At 55.2% G+C, this 24,038-nt stretch overlaps 1 protein-coding gene across 3 annotated transcripts; it reads right to left on the bottom strand.

Moving 5' to 3' along the window:
• Positions 1–396: 396 nt before the first annotated feature.
• Positions 397–24,038, bottom strand: SLC25A42 (solute carrier family 25 member 42). 3 transcript variants are annotated; one of them, XR_009539755.1, is made up of 9 exons: positions 23,753–24,038; positions 12,642–12,756; positions 8,252–8,357; positions 6,563–6,588; positions 5,701–5,867; positions 5,187–5,303; positions 4,551–4,702; positions 2,328–2,740; positions 397–992 (listed from the first exon to the last, which is right to left on the bottom strand). XR_009539755.1 is itself a non-coding variant. In XM_060144847.1 (8 exons), the coding sequence occupies exons 1-8, from the start codon at positions 23,914–23,916 to the stop codon at positions 2,433–2,435; spliced, it is 1,155 nt and encodes a 384-aa protein (XP_060000830.1). In that variant the 5' UTR covers positions 23,917–24,037; the 3' UTR covers positions 397–2,432. The 3 variants fall into 3 exon arrangements, 2 of the variants coding, with proteins under 2 accessions (XP_060000830.1, XP_060000831.1); XM_060144847.1 differs by having other exon boundaries at positions 397–2,740; positions 23,753–24,037; XM_060144848.1 differs by lacking the exon at positions 23,753–24,038 and adding an exon at positions 14,089–15,027 and having other exon boundaries at positions 397–2,740; positions 12,642–12,749.

Here is a 24,038-nt window from a genome sequence, read left to right as displayed (position 1 = left end):
TCAAAAACCTGTCGATGGGGCTTCCCTGGTGGCGCAGTGGTTGAGAGTCCGCCTGCCAACACAGGGGACACGGGTTTGAGCCCTGGTCCGGGAAGATCCCACATGCCGCGGAGCAACTAAGCCTGTGTGCCACAACTACTGAGCCTGCGTGCTGCAACTACTGAAGCCCACGTGCCGCAACTACTGAAGCCCACGTGCCTAGAGCCCGTGCACCGCAACGAAGAGTAGCCCCCACTTGCTGCAACTAGGGAAAGCCCACGCGAAGCAACGAAGACCCAACACAGCCGAAAATAAATAAATTAAATAAATAAATTAAAAAAAAAATCTGTCGAAATAACTTCAACCCTGTTTTTGGTTCATGGGGGGTGAGGGCCATAGCCGAAGAAGAGACATGGGCAGGAGAAAAAGTCATTTTAATTTTTATTAAATATACTCTCTTGTCACAAATCTTTAAAATATATAAACAATATATATAAACAAAGTGTCTTCATGGCGTCAAAATGTAACTCCAAATCAGGCCAGGCAATCAGTGAGAGGGGTGACTGCCGAGGGTGCAGGTCCGACTGTGTGCAGGGCTTGGGGGGGGGGTCGGGGCGATGCTGCCGAGGCTCGCTTGGCTGGGAGCCACCTTGGGGAGGCAAACTGGGGCCAGCAACCCTGGGGGACCCTCCCCGCTCCTGCCCAGCCTGCAGCTCAGAGGAGGGTGCTGCCTAACCACCTATTTGGTCTCACCCACCTGGGGTGGACCGCCAGTCCCTGCTGTTCTCGCCTGGGGGCCCTCACGTTCCCATCCTGTCTCCCTGTGAGGGACGCCCCTGCCTCTCCTGAGCACTGGGCAAGGCTGGGGGAGAAGGTGGGTCGGATGCTTACCCAACAGGACAGCCATCACAGGCTGCTTGGGCCCCCAGGAATGAGAGTCTGGGGACAAGACTGGGGCTGGCTGGTGGAAACATGCAGGAAGGACAGAAAGAGGGGTCTTCACACCCACGGGACTAAGGCAAGAAAAACAGAAACAGGACAGAACAAAGGGAGGAAATGAAAGTCACAACTGGAAATGCATGTGTGGCAACAAAGATACCCTCTCAGACCCTTTCACACATCATGGCTACTGAGCCCACTGTGAAAACCGACCCTCTGGTGGTCCTGGTCCTGGAACCAGATTGGACTGGTCAGGGTTTACTGTGTCTAGACCCAGGGCCAGCCAAATTGCAAAACCAAACCAAAAAAAACCAAACTCCAAATGTCATTAGGAAACAGGTGTTTCCAAGTCCCTGTGATTCCCGGTGGGCCCTGGGGGGCCTCCTCTGTGAGACCAGATCTCTGGGGTACCCTGACTCTTCCAAGCTTCCTGCCCCCAGGCCAGATGCTGTCTCGGGCTCTCACTTTGGGAGAATCAAGACGGCCAGCTGCCTCCACGTACTCCGTTCACGGGAAATCAGACAACCCCACGGGCCTTAAATTGCCCCATGTCCCAGCCAAATAACTGCTCAGGTGGGGAGCCAGGGATGTGCCAGATGCCATGGGTCCTCCCCACGAGCCCCCATGCCTATGCGCAGAGGGTCAGGGCCTGAGGCCCAGCCTCCATTAGTGCAGCCAGTGGGGCGGGGATGAGAGCTTCCTGGCAACCCAGGCAGATGCTTCAGGCTGGGGCTCAGACCCAAAATCCATGGCAATTCCTCAAACCCTGTTGCCCGGAGGAGGCGTGACCCTCCGGAGAACATTACAAACTGGGGCGTGGGGGGGGCGCAACAGAGGGGAAGACCCAATCCCAGGGGCCCGGGATAGAGTCTGGGATCGGGGTAACACTCTTAGGAGAAGGCTGTGCCCAAGCTGTAGACTGGGACAGACAAGGAGTTGTGTTACGGGGGAAGTGGTGAAGGCAGGAAAGGCGGGTCAGGCAGGGCGGGGCGAGAGGCTGCATTTGTAGCCACAGCTGAGCAGGAGGCTGGTCTCATGGGGACAGGGCAGGAGGCCAGGCCTCAGCCCCACACTCTCTGGGGCTGCCCCCACTACGGACATAGACTCGGAACAACAAGGGGCAGGCGGGGTCTGGCTCTGAGCCCAGGGGGGACCAGGTCACTAGAACCAGGGGCCTGTCCAAGGACACAGAGCGCACCAGGAAGCAGTGCTGGCCCCTCATCACTCAGGGCGTTCACGGTAATACCTCCCGGGGCAGCCCTGGCCCTGCTGAGGCGGGAAGAGGAGAGCACGGGAGCTCCGGCCCCCCGGTCCCAACAATGCACTTCGAGGGCCACTGGCTTTCCCCTCAGACCTGTGCGCACTGAGCCCAGGCCCCCCAGCTTGTTCCACAAGGCGCATCCGCGCACCTCCTGGGTGGAACCCAGCGCACCCTTGCTCGCTGGGCTCAGAAACAGAAGGGGTCAGCGGTCCACCGCGAACTGAAGCTCGAGAGCAGCCGACCCCACTGGCCCCTAGCTCTGCAGGTGCCGCAGCAGGATCTGCATGAGGTCAAAGGTGGTAAAGCTGATGCCCACAGCGATGGGACCCTTGAGCCAGTTCATGCTCAGGCCTTTGTAGAGGCCGCGCACCACGCCCTCCTCCCGCATGATGGTGTGCATCGTGCGCGCGATGGAGGTGCGCTGGTGGCCCGTGACGCCGGCCGTCTGCATGCGCCGCCGCACCACGTCCAGCGGGTAGGAGGCCGACTGCCCGATGAGGCCCGCGCAGGCCCCGAAGATCATGCGCTCAAAGGGGTAGGGCTGCAGGCGGCCACTGTACTCTGCAGGGGAGGGGGGGAGGGGCTGTGAGGGCGATGGGAGGGGGCGCACACCCGTGCACCCCTGCGCCCCGCGCTCACATGCGCCGGCAGTGTCACAGCCGCATTTCAGGACCTGACTGGCTCTCCTGGGCCTTCCCACCCAGGCCATAGCTTCCCTACTTCCTCACCTACTGGTCCCTCGTTTTCAATCAAATTTGAGAGATAAAAGATTTTTACAAGACAGAAAAGCACAAAGAATCATATAACCAAGTCCTAAGACCAAGAACGAGCTCACACCCAGTCACTCTTGTTTCTCATCTAGTAAAGAAAAAACATCACTCAGTGGGAAGCAGCCGCATAGCACAGGGAGATCAGCTCAGTGCTGTGTGTCCACCTAGAGGGGTGGGATAGGGAGGGTGGGAGGGAGACGCGAGAGGGAGGGGATATGGGGATGTGTGTATACTTATCGCTGATTCACTTTGTTATACAGCAGAAACTAACACACCATTGTAAAGCAATTATACTCCAATAAAGATGTTAAAAAAAAAAAAAAAAGGCTTCCCTGGTGGTGCAGTGGTCGAGCGTCCGCCTGCCGATGCAGGGGACGCGGGTTCGTGCCCCGGTCCAGGAAGATCCTACATGCCTTGGAGCGGCTGGGCCCCTGAGCCATGGCCGCTGAGCCTGTGCGTCCGGAGCCTGTGCTCCGCAACAGGAGAAGCACAACAGTGAGAGGCCCGCGTACTGCAAAAAAAAAAAAAAAACTGGAAAAAAAGAAAACATCACTCATGTCTGGAACCCTCTCCACAGCCCAGCCTGCCTGACAGGCACCCTCCCCTGGGTGCTGTGAGGGCAGGTGGGCTGGAGGGAGGAAGGGGCAGCAAGGGATCACAGGGATTCTTTAAAAATGTGTTGTAAATTGGAAACTAGGAATTAAAAACAGGGAGATGTCCTACTCACTCAGCAGATTGGCAAAACATTAAAGAACCTGCCAGCACCACCAGGGGTGAGAAGGGGGCAGGGCACCAGGGCAAGAGCAGTTACTGGAAGAGCAGAGGATGGAGAGTAAAACCAAAAAAACGGGGTCTCACACCCACACAAGGAGAGGAGCTCTTGATGTCAGCTGATCACAGAAAACCCACAAATGGCCTCACGGCGCCCCAATGGGGGACTTCCCCCCTCCACTGCTAAAAGGATGGGTCAGAGCTGCACTACCCAGAAGTGTACGAGGTGACTGCTCACTTGCTTCCCATAACCAGGAAACAGCACAAGGCTTGTTCCCGCTACACAAAAGCGCAGGTAGAAGGGTTTCCAACAGAGTTGAGGGGTGGAGCCCCACCCCTAATAAGGAGGCTCAGGGGAGTGGGGCTGGGGGTTCTGGACAAGGGATCTCAGCTTTACCTGGACCGTTTTCCTTCTTTAACAAAAAACATCCTGGAGCAAATAAGGCAGTTTGTTAATGACGGATCGGACCAGGAGGGGGGAAGTTATGGGTGGGGTTACAATGTTCTTTGTACTTTTCTAGTTTCTCAAAATTACCAAAACACACGAGGGCACTTCCCCTCCGTCTAGGTTTCACCCGTAGGCTTGTGTGCGCACCAGGGGCCTCCAGCCCTCTGGGTGACACTCTGGACTTCACAAGGTTGCTCTCAAAATGAGGCATTAAAGGTCAGGAGTCCAGCTTCCCCGGGGGCTGGCCTGATATGTGTCTTCTCATCCAGACCCTGGGCCCCCGGCCTGCCCCTCCCAGGGGACTCTTAGTGCCCCTCTGCCTCCACCCGCCTCCAGCTCTGTGTGACCCGCGGAGGTGCTGCCCGGGCTCCACACTCCTGACCTCTGTGCAGGCTCTTGAGTGTCTCGTAGGTGAAGAAGCTCAGGCCGGCGTAGGGAATGACCCCCAGCACGGTGGGAATGAATCCGTGGTAGAGGGTCTTCAGCCCCTCTTCTCGGGAGATACGGATGAAGACGTGAAAGATGTTGCTATACCTGCAGGACAGAGCGGGGGGCGGGGGGAGGCCTCAATTCACTAATTCTCGCCTCTTCCCACATCAGCGGGGACAGGCCTGGATGCTGACCGACAGAACCTCACAGGAGTTCTGGCATTCGAGGGGGCCATGCACGCCCAAGGCCATAGCCACCTTCACCACTGGGATCACGCCGCCGTGCTCAGCGCTTGGCTGGGTCTGCCTCCACATGAACACTGCGGGTTGGATGGGAGCAGAAACTGATCCCCAAGCTAAGAGACCCAATTACGGCCTTTCTGGAACAGCTGTGGAGCCGCACACCTGGCCCGCCCTGCGGTACCGGGGGAGGGGGAGGTAGCAGAGCCTCAGCCCAGCTCTGTCTGCAGCTGGATGTGGAGGCCCAGACCCAAACCCCAGGGGCCCAAGGGAGGGAGCCCACCCGGGGACCCCACTAGACACAGAGCCCCCGCTGCTGGTGAAAACGTCGCTGTGCATGTAGGACTCACATTTCCTTTGGGGTCACGGCCATCCGTGCCCTGACCAGGTCCAGGGGGTAGGTCAGCGAAGCGGCCGTCGTTCCAGCCAGTGCACCAGCGAGGAGGCGGGGCCAAGGGGGCAGGGCTCTGAAAGAGGGTCGGGGAGAAGGTCAGAGGCCAACGCCCCGGGTGCCTACAGGTCTGGGGGCGGGGAGGGATGGAGGAACGGCACTGAATGCAAGGAAGCCAGCCGAGTTGAAGCGGGCGGCGCGGGGGAGAGTCTCTGGGTGGATGCCATTTTGAAGTTGCCCTGGCTGCCTCGCCTTTCCCCCTCCTCGTACGAATGAATGAACAACGAGCACCTTCCCTACCCGCTCTGGGGCACAGGTAGGATCAGTGGCCGTCCTGGGACTTAGGTTCTGAGGGGAGACCGGATAAACAAGAGAAGTTCTGAAACGCTGAGCAGGTGGAAGACAGGATAACAGGGTGATGTAATCGCGCTGAGAGGGTTTTTTTTTTGGGGGGGGCGGGAGGGAGGGCTCACTCTCCGCGGAAGCCGTAGTAGCTGCCCAGTAGGCGCTTGTACTCCTCGTGCGCGCTGAACTGGATGGCGGCGTAGGGCACCACGCGCACCATGGTGGCCGAGTTTCCGCGCCACAGGCTGAGGAAGCCTTCGTTGAGGTAGGTGAAGTAGAGGACCCGGAAGGCCTCCTGGGGGGAGGGCAGGGGAAAGGGGCAATGTCAGTGCCCTCCGGCTCTGCCTGAGCAGTGCCTTTGCTGGCAGAGCGTTGGACCTCCCTGCCCACCTTACGTGGCCCAGCCCTGCGCCTGGGGGGAGCCATCGTCCCCCTCCCCCGCATTCTCTGGGCTCTGCGCTAGGACCCCCGCACGCCCAGCCCCAGTCCTCCGGCCCTGGGAACTGGAAAGCGAGCCAGAGGGACCCAGGCTTGCAGAGCAGGCTCAGAGCCCCACAGAGGGTGTTTTGTTGGCGTCTGGTAGTCTAACTTTTTAAAATATTCTTCTTTTCCTTTATTAAGAAGGTAGCACCTGCTCCGTGTTTAAAAATAAATCAAATATGACAACTGTGACTTTAGACTGTCAAGTCCTCTCACCACTACCCCAAGGATGCGGGGGGGGGGGTCTCCCGTCAATTCCCAGGGTGGGCTGTGTCCAGGCAGAGCTCAGGGTGCAGATGGGTGGCCTTGGCCCTGGTGCCTGGCAAGGGAGGCCTTGGTCACCCGGCGGCCCTGGAGCTGGCCTGGGGCGGGGGTGGGGGAGAACCAATGGGAAAAAGCACCTTGAAAAACGCTTCCCCAACCTCTACCGCCCTCCTCCTCTGCCGCTGCCAGCCCAGCAGGGTGGAGCTGAAGGGCCTAGAGCAGGGGCTCCTTGACCTAGTGGCTCACCTTGGCAGAAAATCTTTTCGAGGACACTGGAAAAAAACAAAACAAAACACAACAGAGAGTGTGAGATATGAAGGATGGGACCCTCCCCCCAGTCTGCATGACCCCCTCCGCAGGGGTCTGGTCTGAGCATGGGGAGTGAGAGCCTCCCCTGGGAATGCCTCCCCCCCAACCCCTACAAGGGCTGAGGTGGGGGCCTCCACAGCAGAGTCAGCCTCCTCCCAGGAGCCTCGTCACCGCCCCTGGCCCACGTCCAGGCCCCTCTGCACACCGGCTTCTCCCCAGGAAGGGGAGCCCAGCTGCCACCTGACCCCCAGGACAGTGAGGATCTCTGTAGGGGCCTCTGGGAGGACGCACCCCTCCGGGGTTGACACCCAGCAGTCCCTACCCCTGCTGGACCCCACTTCTGCCAGACCCCTTTGGGGGAGGCATCCCAGCCACCAGCCATGTGGGGGTCAGCCAAGGGGCTCTGGCTCCTGCAGGACAAGGCCACGGGGGTGTCTGACATCTGCGGCCTGCCCTCTCTTCTCCACAGCCTGGCCCAGGCAGCCCTAGTGCCCACTCTCCCGCTCTCCAGGGCTGCCTGGCTCACGCCCCCCCCCCATCCTCCGCTTCCCAAGCGTCGGCTGTGTTCCCAGGATAGCCTTGCGCTCCCGTCTGTGTGGACGTATGCACACCACCTGCCTTCGGAGTTACACCCAAGCTCCCTGTAGGGCGCTACGCTGAGCAGCTGCCTGGGTATGCGTGTGTGTGTGTGTGTGTGTGTGTGTGTGTGTGTGTGTGTGTGTGTGTGTGTGTGTGTGTGTGTGTGTGTGTGTGTGTGTGTGTGTGTGTGTGTGTGTGTGTGTGTGTGTGTGTGTGTGTGGTGGGGAAGGGACGTGTGCTCAGCTGCATGCCCGTCCTTTCCCACGTCAGCTCACTCCTCCACCCCCTCCTCCTCAGGGAGGAGGTTGATATCAATGCTCCTGTTATATGGATGAGGAAACTGAGGCCCAGCAGTCCTCTCCTCCCAAACAGCTGAGGGGCGGGGGTCCCAGGTTGTGACCGTCCTCCTTCCCAGCACCCCTCAGGCACTGGCCACCATTTGCAGGACAGAAAGGCCTCATCTTCCGGGGACCCTGTGCCTGCTCAACCCTAAGAAGGGAGGGAGATGGATTCTTGAACTGTGTCCTCCCCAGCGATATAGCCATGTCCTCACCCCCCGCACCTGTGAACACGACCTTAACTGGAAACAGAGTCTTTGCAGATATAATTAAACTGAGGTCACACTAGAGGAGGGTGGGCCCTAATCCAGTGACATGGGTCCTTATAAGAGGAGAGGACCCAGGCACAGAGGGGAAGGCAGAGACTGGGGGGAAGCGGCCACAAGCCAAGGATGCCTGGAGCCACCAGAAGCTGGAAGAGGCAAGGAAAGGTCCACCCTCAGGGCCCCAGCAGGAACCAATCCTAGAGACACCTTGAATTTGGACTTTTGGCCTCCAGAAAGTGGGAGAATAAATTCCTGTTCTTCTAAGCTGCCTGGTTTGTGGTACTTTGTGACGTCAGTCCTAAACACTAACAGACTTTCTAAGTGGATTCTACAGAGGCGTTTTAAAAACCGCTTTGCAGAGCGGTCTGGGGGGCCATGGAGGGGGAGGAGGGTTGCTTGGCAGCTTCTCTATCGCAGGGGATAGATGGACAGGCAGCGTTTACCTTGGAAGATTATTTTGGTTCGGTCCAGGGGAGCTACCGCCGTTTTGGCAAGAGCGCCAGCCAGGGCCCCTGACAGGAGGGAGCTAAGAACTTGCCTGTGATCACTCTGCAAGAAAACACACGAACACGCAGTCTGTCATCAGAGAGGGAGAGGAGGCGTCTGTTCTGCTCCGGAAAGTTTCCTGAGCGTCTACCTTCTCCCCCTGGTCCAGGGCTGACAGACACACAGTGGCCAGAGTGACACAGCCCTGCTAGGCCCTAAGCATGCTGGGCACGGGCTGAGCCATGGTGGGTCCAGCAGCCACAAAGCCTGGTGGGACACAGTGAAAACCTCCTGGGCCACAGGGACCAACCACATGAGAGGTCATGCACTGGCTGGGCTGTCCCGTGAGGTTCCAAGTTCTCGGAGACGGCCTACGACGGGACGAACTCCAAACATAAGCGTCACCCCTGACCTGTCCTACCTTCAAGCCTTGGTTCCACCCACCACCTGTGTGTGAGGGATTCTCCCACTGCAGTGTTTCAGGGGAAAGGTTCCTGGTGGCCTGGGGAGCGGGTGGGGCATATTAGGCAAGCAGACCCTGACTGTTCAGCGTGTCTCCTTTCCACAACTTTCTATCAGGACTTCAGGGGCTGGCTGGCATCTGTGGCTCTTCATCCAGCCAAGGCAAGGGCGATGGTGACAGATGTGGCTGACCAGCACTGTGCACTCCTGTGGCCAGCCTCAGAGCCAGTGCTTTCCCAAGTCTTCCTGTGGCTCCCCGAGCCCCGGTTCCAACAGCCCTCCTTCCCTACAGGCCCAGGGAGACCTGAGTTGTCACACAGGAAGCCACCTGCTCATCGGGTTGGAGTCTCCATCCCTGCTGCTGACTCAGCCACAGAACTTTCTGGAAGTGCTCTTCTGGACACGCCCCACATGTCCTCACTCTGCAGCGCGCAAGGCTGGTGAGGAGCAGGTAGCTCAGTGATCCCGGGAATCTGTGAAGTCCGCTCGGACCAGGCGCCCTCAGGGGACTAGAGACACGTGGAGCGGGGCTGGGGCATGTACAAGCCTTCCCCACTCCCCTCACGGGGCTGCCAGTCCACGGGGGGAGCCAGACATGAACTAACTCTTCAGACAAATGTGTGAACAATCACCAATCTGGGAGGGGCTATGAGGAGGGGGCTCGGGGCTCCAGGAGAATGCGGGGTGAGGGGTAAGGAACCGAGGTGGAAGGATGAGGTACACCTAACTGCAGGGCTTGTGTGTATGTGTGTGTGCGCATGTGTGTGTGACACTCTTAGAGGGGGAGGAACGCAACACTCAGAGGCCCCAGTGAGAAGGAGTGCGGGGCCCTGGGGGACCACAAGGAGGGTAGGGTGGCTGACACAGGGAAAGGGACGGGCACAGGGAAGAGAGAAGAGACGAAAGGTGGTTGGGGCTGGACCCCACAGAGTGTGGAGGCCTGACAAGGAGGCTGGTCTTTGCCTAAAGAGAAATGGAGAAGTGTGGAAGGTGAACAGGCTATTTTAACTGGAACCAGAGAAGAGGCAGCTCCTGTGAAACCCAGGATGGAGATGGCAGAGGATGGGACCAGGGGAGGCTGCGAGAGGGGCGGGATGAAGGGGCATTTGGGGGTACAACTGGTAGCCTGGGTCCGAGTGGGCATGGTGGAGTCCAGGGCTACGCCCCAAGTTTGCTCAGCTCAGCGGGTGGCTCAGGGGGAAGGGCTGGGTCTGTCCACACTCCTGGCCTGAGTCTGGGCTCAGTGCTCCCTTCACCAGCCCAGCTGACCTCTCCCTAAAAGAACAGAGTCCCGCAGCAGTGTTTTCCCCTCTCAGTTTCTGAGGCCAAGCTTCACCAGGGGGTTCCATCTTCTTGCTTCACAGAGGCCTGTCACGGGGGACCCCTGCCTTTTCTGGGTCACACAGCAAGGTTCTCGTCCTTTGGTCCTATTGGCTTTGAGGGTTGTGGACATCTGATGCCAGAAGGCTCAGCGGTGTTCCTGGCATCAGCTCCGAGGCCCTGTGCCTCAGTTTCCTCTCTGTGAATCAATGTGGTGACAGCTGACCTCGAGCCACCGTGAGCAAAGGGAATGCCCTAAGGGGAGTCTACGTGCTTTGTGGGCACCAGAAGTGGAGCCGATGTGTACCTTCCATCTCCTTCACCAGGTTACTTCCTGCGCAACCTGTGGTGCTTACAATCACAAAGCGAGCTCTGCACATGGGGAACACACATCCTTAAACCCTAGCTCTCAGTGTGGCGCTCCAGGGACATGCTGTGAGCCCACTTCACATGCTTAGTGGAGGAGGCTGCTGCTGCCTTCGGCAGACGCTCCCACTGACTTCTTTTTTTTTTTAAAGAGGCATCAGGGCAGCACATAGCTTATTTATTTATTTATTTATGGCTGCGTTGGGTCTTCACTGCTGTGCGCGGGCATTCTCTAGTTGATGACAGTGGGGGCTACTTGTCATTGTGGTGTGCGTGCTTCTCACTGTGGTGGCTTCTCTTGTTGCGGAGCACGGGCCCCAGAGCGTGCAGGCTTCAGTAGCTGTGGCACGTGGGCTCAGTAGTTGTGGAGCACGGGCTTAGTTGCTCTGCAACATGTGGGATCTTCCCGGATCAGGGCTCGAACCCGTGTCCCCTGCATTGGCAGGTGGATCCTTAACCACTGCGCCACCGGGGAAGTTCCCACTGACCTTTTTTTTTTAAAAAAAAAATTTATTTTTTTGGCTATGTTGGGTCTTTGTTGCTGCACATGGGCTTTCTCTCATTGCAGCGAGTGGGGGCTACTCTTCATTGCAGTGCACGGGCTTCTCACTGCGGTGGCTTCTCTTGTTGCAGAGCACGGGCTCTAGGTATGTGGGCTCAGCAGTTGTGGCACACAGGCTTAGTTGATCTGCGGCATGTGAGATCTTCCTGGCCCAGGGCTCGAACCCGTGTCGCCTGCGCTGGCAGGCGGATTCTTAACCACTGCGCCACCAGGGAAGCCCCCCCAACTGATTCTTAAATGACCACAGCTGGCTTATTCTTTAAAGAGCTTGGCCGGCATAGGCATCACTGAATGGTCAAAGTCTCCATACCCGTCATATGGAGAGATCCTGCAAATGAAAAAGGAGGCAGGCAGCCCGACGGAGAGGAAACAGGTGATCCACAGATGGGATCCACACCAGTGGTGAACATCACAAGAAGATGCCTGGCTCCTTAACTAAAGAAATGGGACTTTGCAGAGGGAGCTCCCTGCACTGGGCTGGCCAAGCAGGCCAAGACTGACGTGGGTTGTGCCAGCCAGCGCAGAGAAAAACCGGCGCTGTGCGTGTCCCAGTGCACGTCAGGCACGGGGGCCTTTGCTGGGCGTGTCCGCTTGGCGGGATCCATCGGGCCAGTGGAGGGAAAGCCACATCTCCCTCACACTCTGACGCGAAGTTCACTCAACTGTGAGGGATGGGTGCCTGCTCTGGGGCTTGCCCCCGCCCCCGCCCCCAGCATGGTGACGGTGGCCCCGAGAACCAGTCCTCCTGCCCACCTGGCGTTCCACAGGGAGACCTGGAATTTGGGGAAAGGTCAGGAGGGCCAGAGGATGATGCTGCTTCAGGCTTTGAGCCCATGGACTTTGAGAACTGCCTGCGGGTGCCTGAGCCAGCCTGGCAGTGAAGGTGGGTTGGTTAGTCCATGTTCTAGGTTCAGCTGGGAGAACTTCTACTGGCTTCTATGGTGAACAAGCACAGGGCTGATCCAATTTCTTCTCTTTTTTCTTTTTCTTAAATATTTACTTATTTATTTATTTGGTCACGCCGGGTCTTAGTTGCAGCGGGTAGGCTCCTGCAGGTGCAGCTTACGGGCTACTTAGTTGCAGCACATGGGCTCCTTAGTTGTGGCATGTGAACTCTTAGTTGCAGCATGCATGTGGGACCTAGTCCCCTGAACAGAGATCGAACCTGGGTCCCCTGCATTGGGAGCGCACGGAGTCTTCACCACCATGCCACCAGGGAAGTCCCTGATCCAATTTCTTTATGAGGGAATAAGGCTTTTGTCTTCAGTTGAAGGGCGTAATCGGAGATGAATTTCAGAGCTGAGGGTAAACTCCTCCCTGGAGCGAGGAGTTCCCCTGCAGCCCACCCCACCTTTGGCTAATTCTTCTGCGTTGGCAAATCTGAGTGAGAAAAGGGGCTCAAGGACACCTTCGACATCCCAGCCAAATTTGGGCGAGGTTTTGGCTTCTTGCCAAGTGGTAGGGCAGCTGGATCCACAGCACAAATGGGGCTATAAAAATGGAATAGGAGGCGGCCTGCATCACCCCCTCACCCCCCGGCCTCGCCCTCAGCGTGTTCGGGGGTGATTTGTAACGGGGTGCGAGTACAGGAGAGGGACTGGGTGAGAATGCCCAATGGGGGGGGCCAGGGTACTTGCCTTTGAAGACACATGAGCGGGCAGGATGGGCTCAGCATCCTCACGCAAACGCACCACGCCTTCCTTCACACCATTACCCATTCCAGGCCTGCTCAGGACGGCGGGAGACTCAGTCCTGGGGAGCAAGAAGGGACGAGGTGAGAATCTGGCCTCCTCCACCAGCCTGGGGCCTCTGATTCATCCTCAAGTGGCCCGATGCCAGCATTGCCCCAGTGGCACGCTTCTCCTAACCTGGCTTCTGTCTCTCTGCAGGATAAAGACACCCGAACCTACATCTGGATGTCAGTCCCCTGACCTGACTGCTTAATCATTTACAAAAGCTCTTCTCATCAGCTCTTTTATTTCATCCTCACAAATGGGCCTCTGAGTCCTCTGTTTTTTTACCCTAGTACCAACTGCCCAGATTGGCTCAGAGAGGTTAAGCTGGCAGCAAGGTCACACAGCAGGAGGCAGGGGCGTGGCAGGGTGTAGGGTGTGGAGGCTGGAGGGCTCCACCTGCCCTGGAGCCCAATGCCCTCTGGGCTTATGCCAGCTTGGACCTGAGACTCCGTCCACAGAAATACCTTTAGAAAATTAATCTTTGTCCTACTGTGTGGCTGCCTGCCCTTTGCGGGCAAGTTATAGTAAAGTGTCCTAATACTTGAGGATTCCTCCCTGGAAACCTATAAGCAGATAAGTTAGGGGGTCCCCGGAGAAAGAGAACCAGGAATGGCTCTCTTGACATAAGAGAAGCCATTTTGGCCCAAGCCATTTTGTGAGCTAAGCCTGGCAGCAATGCTTGCCCTTGAACAGGTCTCGGTAATTAATGATCTAAAGCGAACAAAGGAATGCAGGAACAGAGAAAAGGCAGTCAGACAGTAGTGCAGTGATAAAGCAGAGTCCTAGTTCCTTCTCAAGGGATAGACATAATAATAAATATATCTTTGAGTCTCTGGGAACTAAGGCCCCCACCCAGGTGGAGGGTGGAATTATGTTGACCTTCTTGACTTCAATCAACTAAAGCTTGGACTCTGTGGACCTTTGCCCCAATTCTATGCTGAATTCTCCTCTGTTCAAGCCCCTTCATGAATATGCATGTACCCTGAGCTTAAAACTTCCCCAATTTTGCTGTTCGGGGAGACACTGCTTTGGGAAAGGTCCCCGGTGTTCCCCTTACTTGCTGAAAGTCATAATAAATCCTTCCTTTTCCCCTCCCCATCTTTGGCTTGGTTGTCTCTATTGGCTTGACACCACCAAGAGATGAACCCAGTTTTCAGGTAACACAGGCTCGTGTCCAAATTTCTTCTTATGAAAGAATGTCTTTTCCTCTTGTAAGGACACCAGTCCTATTGGATCGGGGTCCACTCTAACAACCTCAAGTAATACATCCTTCCTTCTCCCCATCTTTGACTTAGTTGTGTCTATTTGCTTGACACCCACCAAGACGTGAACCCAGTTTTCGGATAACAAACCTACCTTTAACCTCCTATGCAGGCGCACTCAAAGCTCAGCCAACCACACGGAGGGGACCAGGAGGAAAAAAGGATGAAGGACTGGTGTCACGGAGATGCCACTGGGCACCGGTATGCTTGGAGGTATCCCTTGCTTTAAAATCACCCAATGAATCAATATGCTTTCCTGTAAAATGATGCAAACGAGGCAGATGCCCCCCTGAGCCAGCTCTGGAAGCCCCTCCTGCCCTCCAGGTCCTCCCAGGCACCCGCTGGTACGGAACATCCTAGGAAGCACAAGCAGGATTCTGTTCCAGGTGGCCTCTGCCGCTGTTTCCTACCTAAAATGGTCCCTGGCTCGGGGATGAACAGCTGCTTCTAAGACGGGGCCAGAAACTCAACGATGAGCCTGGACCACCCTGAGGTGTCAGGCAGGAACCAAAGTCAATGGGACTGTGAAAATGGGACACAAAGGCAAATCAAAGAGCTCCTCGTGGCCAAAGCAGGAACGCTGAGCAACAAAATCAATAAAGCAGTGTTGGGTTTTTTTTGTTTGTTTTTTGTTTTTGGCTGCACCAAGGCATGAGGGATCTCAGTTTCCCAACCAGGGATCGAACCCGTGCCCCCTGCAGTGGAAGCACGGAGTCTTAACCACTGGACCACCAGGGAAGTCCCAGAAGTGTTGGATTATAACCCAAAGTGTAAGATAGATAGCCGAGAGTCCACATGGATATAAATAAATGATTGAATAAATAAATAAATGAGGGAGAAGAGACAAATCTCCCAGGCAGAAGAATCCCAAATAAATTACGCAGATGCTCAGTGCTGGAGGAAGGGAAGCGTAAGCATGATCCCTTAGGTGTGGGCCATGTGGCAACTTCCTTCCAAAGGGCACAGCACAGAAAGGGGGGAAGGGAGTAACCTTACAGTGAGGACACCTGACAGACACCACCTCAGACACGTGATCAAGGTCAACACCACAGTGATAAGTCACACTGAAGGCGCGTGCCCTGGACACGTGTGTGTGTGTGTGTGTGTGTGTGTGTGTGTGTGTGTGTGTGTGTGTGTGTGTGATGAGAAAGGCACTTCCCCTCTGTGGTCCTCTGCTCCAAAGCCCAGTCCAACCATGAGAAAAACACCAGACAAATCCCAACCAAGGGCCAAGGGCCATAGAACACCTGACCCGTTCTCATCAAAACCGTCAAGGTCGTCGAAACCAAGAAAGTCTGAGAAACTATCTTAGCCCAGAGAAGCCTAAAGAGATGTGACGACTAAAGGTAATGTGAGGATCCTGGGACAGAAAAAGCACATTAGGGAAACACTAAGGAAATGTGAATAAACAATGGACTTCAGTTAATAATAATGGATCAGTATTTGTACATCAGTTGTGACAAATGTACCATACCAAAGGAAGATGTTATTAATACGGGAAACTGGGTGTGTGCGGTGGAGGGGAACTCTGTATTACTTTTGCAATTTTTCTATAAACCTAAAACTGCTCACAGACAAACAAACAAAGAGAAACTAGGCCTTAGGGATCTTTTCCAGCCAGTGGCTGGGGTGTCAGTCTGTGGAGGACACTGTGACTCTATCACCCTCCATGCGTCCGGCTGCTGCTCAGTGGCACCCCCAACACTCTGGACCCCGGGGGACTGTCCTCACACCTGGGCACCCGGATGCAGATGGTGCAGCCTTTCTTTGTTTCTTCTGGCTGCGCTTCGCAGCATGTGGGATCTTAGTTCCCCGACCAGGGATCGAACCTGTGCCCCCTGTGCCCCCTGCAGTGGAAGTGCGGAGTCCTAACCACTGGACCGCTGGGGAATTCCCAGTGCAGCCTTTCTTAGGGCTGGGTCAGACGTGGTGAATGTGGACACGTTCTGCAAAACTGCCCTCCTGAGAAAGGATCCAGCCCTTTAGTCCCGGCCTCATACAGTCTAGAGTCTGAGCACTTGCCTCCCTCCCTCCCCTGGCCCCAGCCCAGGGCCTGCCCTGGGAGCTCTGCAGACGGCTCAGACAGAGCCTCGGTGTGGTGGATGCAAACAGAAACAAAGGCACCACACAAACCAGTGCAGACCTACAAAAGCGTGCCACTGCAGGTGACAGAGGGCCAAGGCTGAGTCCCGGGAAGGTACCTGCAGGGGGCTGAATGGTGGCCCCCCCCACCCCCGCTCCAAGACATGTCTCCCAGGAATCTGTGAATGTGGCATTATTTGAAAAAAGCCTTCACAGATGTAATTAAGGTAAAGATCTAGAGATCCTTACCCTGGATGAGGGTAGGTCCTAACAACAATGACAAGTGATCTGATAAGAGACAGAAAAACAGACACAGGCAGGGAGGTCGTGTTTAGACAGTGGCAGAAATTGGAATGATACACACAAGCCACAAGCCAAGGAACACACAGAGCATAAAAGCTGGAAGAGACAAGGAGGAATCTTCCCCTAGAGCCTTAGGAGTGGCTCTACAGGAGGATTAATTTGGGATTTCTGACCTCCACAACTGTGAGAGAATAAACTTCTGTTGTCTCAAGACAGTTTGTGGCGAAAGGAATCTAAGATCCTTTCTGGAGGAGAAGCTGGGGTGCCTCAGGCCCCCCAACCCCAAGCAGAAGGGGCAGCCAGAGTCTGCAAGCTGCTTCCCTCAGGGCCCGGTGCCTCCAGGAAGCTCTCCAGGATTGCAGGGCGAAGAGAAGGAGATTCCTGTCCTGGGGCAGTGGTGGGGTAGGGGGTGGGGGAGGTCTCAAGTTTTTGCCTCTTAGGCCAAAGGCTATTTTCCTAGGAAGTAAAGAGCTCTTTGCCCTTTCATAAACAAAAACAAAAAAACTCAAGACAAAGGCAAAGAAACAGCCGGGGTCGCTGGGAAGGAAAAAAAATAACTTAAAAACATGACAGGTACCAGACTGCACTCATAATGAGAAAAGTGCGTTTAACCTTTGGTGGGGGGCTGTTGGCATGTGTGGGGACAGTAATGCAACTGGTAGATGAGACTGAGGCAGATTGCGGGGAGCATCTCTCTGCAGGTGATTTAGCAGATGCCTTGGAATGTGTGCTGTGCCCCCAGACAGGTGAGCATGAAGCCTCATGGGCCAGTAAGGCCACAGCCAGGTGCTGGTCCCAGTGGAGGTATGAAGGTCTGGATGGGAAGCTATGGGGGAGCGAGGAGAGGGGGACAGGGAGAATGTGTGACCTCAGCCCTCACAGGAGGACGCCACCCAGCCTGTCACTAATGAGTGAACCTACCTGAACCCAGGTGGGAGGCTGTCCCAATGCAAAGACTGGAAGCAGACCAGGTGTTTATAGAGTGCTGTCAACAGTGACGGGGGGGGGGGGGGGGCTTCCCTGGTGGCTCAGTGGTTAAGAATCTGCCTGCCAGTGCAGGGGACACGGTTTCGAGCCCTGGTCCGGGAAGATCCCACATGCCTCAGAGCAACTAAGCCCGTGCGCCACAACTACTGAGCCTGCACTCTAGAGCCCATGAGCCACAACTACTGAGCCCGTGAGCTGCAACTACTGAAGCCCGTGTGCCTAGAGCCCGTGTTCCGCAACAAAGAGAAACCACCGCAATGAGAAGCCCGCGCACCGCAACGAAGAGTAGCCCTCGCTCGCCGCAACTAGAGAAAGCCCGCAAGCAGCAATGAAGACCCAACGCAGCCAAAAAATAAATAAATAAATTTATTTAAAAAACCCCAAAAAAACAGTGATGGGGACTCTCCATACAGGGGAGGAGATAAGGGCACGGAGGGAGCCTGACTGTGGATGTACGTACTTTCCAGCAGTTGGCATTTTGCCTCCCGCCACTCACCTCTTCAAGAATAACAGAGGACACAACCCACGTGTGGCTGACCCAACCCCCGCTGTGCCCTTCCCAGGTCAGAGCCCCTCCCCCTGCACTCAGGCACCCCTGCCATGCCCCCTACTGGCTTCCTTCCCCCAAACTGCCACAAGGTTCTGAATTTACCCCCCAACCTGCCCCGAGAGGCCTCCCTCACTGAAATGGGGTTCCCACTGCCCACACAGCAGTGGACACAACTGTCCATACTCAGGACAGTTGCCAGGCTCCCTCTGCCACCAGTGTGGGGTCACTGTGCCTGGGACTTCTCCGCGCCCAGCCCCCCAGGTCGGGCCCCCTTATCTGTGCCCAAGAACATGGGCTCTTTTGAGTGTTGTCTGGAGTCCATCATTGGTCAGATGGTGACCAACAGCCCACGTGGCTGAGGGTGAGGCCCAGAGTATATGGAGGGTGGCCTCAGCTGGCGCTTGAAACTCTGAGGCCGGAGCCCCCTCCCTCCCGACTTCCTCCAGCCCCTGCGGCCCCTGCTGCCTCCCTCTCTCCAGGGCGAGAGGCCTGGGCTCTGCACCAAGGCAGGCAACTGGGCCAGATGGTTTCTCCACATTCTTTTGTTTCTATTGTACCTCGTCCCTTCTGTTGTTGCCAGTAATACCGAATTTTTTTTAAAATTATATTTATTTATTTATTATTATTATTTTTTGGCTGCGTTGGGTCTTCGTTGCGGCATGGGCTTTCTCTAGTTGAGGTGAGCGGGGGCTGCTTTTCGCTGCAGTGCGCAGGCTTCTCATTGCGGTGACTTCTCTTGTTGCAGAGCACAGGCTCTAGGCGTGTGGGCTTCAGTAGTTGTGGCACGAGGGCTCAGTAGTTGTGGCTCGCGGGCTTTAGCGCACAGGCTCAGTAGTTGTGGTGCACGGGCTTAGTTGCTCCGCGGCATGTGGGATCTTCCTGGACCGGAGCTCGAACCTGTGTCCCCTGCATTGGCAGGCGGATTCTTAACCACTGCGCCACTGGGGAAGTCCCTCTTGTTCTGTTTTTGTTTTTTTACCCGGCTCTGCCCCGACCCTGCTGGCCTTGTCTTGTCTGAAATAGCAGAGGCTGCTGGATAAGCACCTTCTTCAATAACGCCATGCCAAGAATTCTGGCTTCACAGCTGTAGGGGTTACATGAGGTCTTCCGAAGTTCATGTCCACCCAGGACCTCAGGAAGTGACTTTATTTGGAATAGGGTCTTTCAGGTATTATTAGTCAAGGATATCAAGATGAGATCACCTTGGGGACTTCCCTAGTGGTCCAGTGGCTAAGACTCCATGCTCCCAATGCAGGAGGCCCGTGTTCGATCCCTGGTCAGGGAATTAGATCCCACAACTAATCCCACAATTAGCCGCAACTAAAAGACCCTGCATGCTTCAACAAAGACCCCATGTGCTGCGACTAAGACCCTGTGCAGCCAAAATAAACAAACAAACAAACAAATTAATTAATTAAAAAGATGAGATCAGGGCTTCCCTAGTGGCGCAGTGGTTGAGAGTCCGCCTGCCGATGCAGGGGACGCGGGTTCATGCCCTTGTCCGGGCAGATCCCACATGCTATGGAGCAGCTAGGCCTGTGAGCCACGGCCGCTGAGCCTGTGCGTCCGGAGCCTGTGCTCCGCAATGGGAGAGGCCACAACAGTGAGAGGCCCGCGTACCGCAAAAAAAAAAAAAAAAAAAAGATGAGATCATCTTGGATTTGGTGGACCCTAAATCCAATGATGGGTGTCCTTATAAGAGGTCACACACACAGGGAAGAAGTCCATGTGAAGATGGAGGTGGAGATGAGGGTGATGTGGCCAACAAGCCAAGGAACTCAAGGACTGCCTCTGGCAGCCACCAGAGACGGGGAAAGATTCTCCTTCAGGAGCCCCAGTAGGAACCAACCCTGCTGCCTTAGTCAGTTCTGGCTGCTGTGACAAAACACCACAGGCTGGGTGGCTTATAAACAACAGAAATATATTTCTCAGGGTTCCAGAGGCTGGGAAGTCTAAGGTCAAGGTGCCAGCAGCTTTGGTGTCTGTTCAGAATGCTCTTCCTGATTCACAGATGGTGGCCTCTCTGGGTCCTCACATAGCACAAGGAGCAAGGGGGTTCTCTTGGGCCTCCTTTATAAAGCCATTAATCCCATTCATGAGGGCTACACCCTCATAACCGAATCATCTCCCAAAATCCCACCTCCTAACACCATCACACTGGGGATTAAGTTTCAACATATGAATTTTAGGGGAGACGCAAGCATTGAGTCTATAGCACCGGCCGACACCTTGATTTTGGACTTCTGAACTCCACAACAGGGACAGAATAAACTTCTGCTGTTTTAAGCCACCCAGCCTGAGGTTATTTGTTATGGAAGCCCCAGGAAACTAATACAGCAAGAGTCTGAGACCAAGGCCCCCCAAGTGTGTACTGTCCCTTGGCTAGTGACCTGCCCATGACCCCGAGGTCACTGCACCTCTCTCTGGACCTCACAGGTTGCCCAGCTGGCAGAACTTCAACAGAAAACCTGGCTTCTCCTGATCTTTGTTGAGACCCTGGAACCCAAGCACTCAGCTGCAGCAAAAGGTATTCAGTGAAGAAAACAAATGTTGACAAGTATATTTTAAAAATAGCACAGGGACCAGGGAGGGGCCCCTGGGGGAACATTCTACTTCTTAAACTGGGTGGTGGTTTCGTTATTCTTTCTACCGTCTTTCTTTTCATGCACACATTACATACTTGTATTATTAAGAAGTATTTCACACTTAAAATAAAAAATACAATGCATTTTTAAAAAAGCTGGCTTGCAAAACCCAAACAAGCTAATAGCTCTGATCATCTCAATATTCCTCTAATGTCTAATTGTCAAAATAGAAGAACCAAAAAATGGGATGACACATGGGAAAAGGCCTGCCCTCAGTCTGATGACGCCCTCCACCTGGCACCAATAGTGGGAAATCACGGACAACTCAAGAAAATCTCAAGACAACTTCTCAAATAGATTTAACATCTGACTTGTCTCAATCTCATCTGACACCTTCCTTCTTTTGCCGGATCCCGGTGCTTAAAAAAAAAACAAAAAACAGAGCAACAGCCAACTTCTCAGACCTCCCCTCCTGGGACTCCAGGTGACGCCTGCATCTCCTTCTCTAGAAGGACCGCCTCCCCTCCACCCCAACCCCCAAGGTTTCCTTCAGAGCTTTGCAGAGGAGGGACTCAAATATTTCTTGGACTGAGCTTTAGACTCTGGAAGAGAAACAGAAATCTAATGTTTAATCACCACTCCCATGGGCCAGAACACCTCAGAGACAAGATAAGAAGACTGGAGAGAGCAGAACACTTGATAATAACCGTCCTGGCTGCTGGGGGAGGAAACAGGCATTCCAGCTTCACAGCTGAGAGAATACTGATGACAGCACAGCCTCCACAGAGGAACATTAACCATTTAAATGGACATGCGCTTTGGCCTGGCCACTCCTAGGAAGTTGCTGCAGTTGGATGTCAAACTCCATGAAGACAGAGAGGTTTCCACGCGTCTGTGCACTGCTGGAGCCCCACACACGTTTACTACATATTTGCTCATGCAAAATTCTATCTATCCATTGCAGCTCGGTTTGTAAAAGCGAAACACCAGCAACGACTTAAACAGCCATCAGTAAGGGACTTGTTTTAAAATCACTTACCCTTTTGGTAAAATTTGATAGAAATTTACCAGTGGTTTAAAAGGGGTGGTGAGGGGGAATATGCACATCTTCCCCACAACCATAGACTATCTCTGGAAGGGAACATTATCATACAGGAGAAACTATTAACAATGAGGGCCTCCAGAGGGGGATGGGGAACCAGCATGGGGAGACCTGCCTGTTTTTTACTGTTATGCCCTTTTGTACTGTTTGATTTTATTTATTTTTTTACCATGTACATCAATGACCTTGTCAAGGTTTATTCATATATTCGCACGTGTGTGTGTATATATATAATATATGCACGTACATACGTATATATAAAATGTGTGCATGTGTATATATGTACATATATATATGCATATACATACACATACACACACATTTTAAACGACTCCTTTTGAATTTGGACAGAAAACCCCACTGGCTTCAGTTTCCACTGAAGCCGAAGGTGACAAGACCCTCCAGAACATTCCAGCACCATCTTTGCAGGGAGAGACAGAAGAGGGATAAGAAGTACTATGCAAGCGTTACAGGAAACGGCATGTTATTGCTTTTTTAACAGTAAAGCCACCAGCCTCTTTCCATACTGCACACTTGCAAATCACCCTCCAGGGAACTTGAAAAGTTCCAGAAAAATCTTTATCCCCAGCACCATGCCAGGCTCCAGTTTTGCAGTTTGTGTCTAAGCAGCTGAAACATTAGCTCTCTCACTCTGAAGAGTGTTGCCTTACTCTCTCTGTTTATCAGCTTTAAGTCCCCAGGAGCTCTCCCGGGTCAGTGAGGGGCCTCAGTCTGTAAGAGCTGGGCCAGTGGGTAGAAGCCCAGCAAACCCCACCACCCCAGGCGACCCTACCAGCTGGGCCTGCGGCACCCTAGGTGTTGAAGCCCAGCTGCCACAGGGCCCCTGTCTCCACCAGCCCCAGGGCTCTGAGACACGTGTTCAGAAAGCGACCAGGGGCCGCCCCTTCCAGCTCAGCCTTTCCCGACCCAGTCAAAGACAGGACTCCTGAGGAACAGCTGCAGGGAGGGGTCCCCTCCCCTCCCCTCCTCTCCCCTGCCAACCCCTCAGAGATAAACACAACAGATGGGCAAAACTGGAGGAGGTCCGCAGAGAAGGGTCAGCAGCAATGCTCAGGAAGGGGTGGGCAATGCCACCCCAATTCAAATCGCTTTAGGTTTATTGCTGGTAAAATGGAGATAATTCTGGTTTTGTCTGGCCCATGGGATTATTCTAAGCCCGGAAATCACTTTAGAGACTGTGATAAGTGAAAAGATAACATCTGGGTGCGCTTTTCCTTGGGGGTGGGGGTGGAGGTTGTAATGATTCTGAGATAGCAAGGCTTGGGTGAATGTTGGAAAACCTGGATTACGGAGGGGGCACAAACACAGGTGAATGTGGAAGAAAGTACGGGTGGGTGCACAGACTGGGGATGTTCGAGTCAGAGGGGGTTGCCAGGGGTACTGGGCAGGCATGTGCATGTGTGGAGGGAGTACCTGAGGGCACTGACCCAGATTACTTAAGGTGGGGGGCAGTGAGAGGGGCCCAGACTTGGCTGTGAGAAAAGCCAGCGAGGGGATAGGAACAAGCACAGATGTGAGTGGGGGACGGTGAGTCTGGGGTCACAGGCTCAGGTGTTGGGTGTGGAGGTGCAGGCCCAGGTGTGGTGGCGCGGGGACCGGGTGTGTGTGTGTGAGGATGCCCTGTGGTGTGGGGCTGTCATCGTGGGGAAGTCTCAAGCGACGTGTCGGTGGGTGTTCATGAGCGGGGGCGCGGTGTCAGGTGTGTGAAGGGGAATGTAAGTGCGGGCACAGAGTCAGATGCGTGTAGGGGTGCAGAGTTAACTGTGCGAGGCGCCTGGGGGCGCGGCCCCAGGGGTGTGGGGGATGTCAGCGAGGCGGACAGTCTCAGGTGTATGAGGGGAGATGTCAAAGAGAAAGGATGTGGTGTCAGGTATGTGTGGGCTGACGGAGAGAGGCTCCGATCCGGCTGTGGGAGCCCCAAGGGGGCACCAGACTAGCGGTGTTGGGGGCGGGGGGGGGAGGCTTTAACCTCTCCCAGTCCCCGCGATGCTGCTGTCACGCCCCGCCTCGTCCGCCCCCGCCCCGGGCCCATGACAGCAATGGGCCTCGCCCTAGGTCGGCCCGAGGGGCGCGGGCCCCCTCGACGCCTGCGCCGCCCCGCGCCCCGCGTGCCCCCTCACCGACTGGGACGTGTCGCTGCCGCCGCTGCCGCCGCCGCCACCTCCAGCCGCCACAGCCCCGCCTCGCGCACCCTCCGCGCGCGCCGCGGGAGGGGTCCACGCCGTACTCCGATTGGCTGCGTGCTGGCCAACCATCTCTGGAGACAGCTGAGATTGGTAGACATGAAGCGGACGGGCAGCTCCTGAAGCCAATCATTGAGGAGAAGAGGCGGGGCTATCGGGAGACACAGTGGGTCCCCAGGGTGGTCCTGCTGGGCGCGAGGTGCTGGGAGGCTAGGGCCTGGAG

This window comes from Lagenorhynchus albirostris, chromosome 3 (assembly GCF_949774975.1).
Source record: "Lagenorhynchus albirostris chromosome 3, mLagAlb1.1, whole genome shotgun sequence".
In the NCBI taxonomy this organism is placed as follows: domain Eukaryota; kingdom Metazoa; phylum Chordata; class Mammalia; order Artiodactyla; family Delphinidae; genus Lagenorhynchus; species Lagenorhynchus albirostris.
This window is presented reverse-complemented; position numbering and strand designations above follow the sequence as displayed.

Coding starts and splice junctions, on each gene's coding strand:
- SLC25A42 (XM_060144847.1), bottom strand. CDS start 23,916: ATGTCTACCAATCTCAGCTGTCTCCAGAGATGGTTGGCCAGCACGCAG. Junction 8,358..12,641: donor CCGCTCATGTGTCTTCAAAG/GCAAGTACCCTG, acceptor GTTTTCTTGCAG/AGTGATCACAGGCAAGTTCT. Junction 4,703..5,186: donor GCCGTGACCCCAAAGGAAAT/GTGAGTCCTACA, acceptor TCTGTCCTGCAG/GTATAGCAACATCTTTCACG.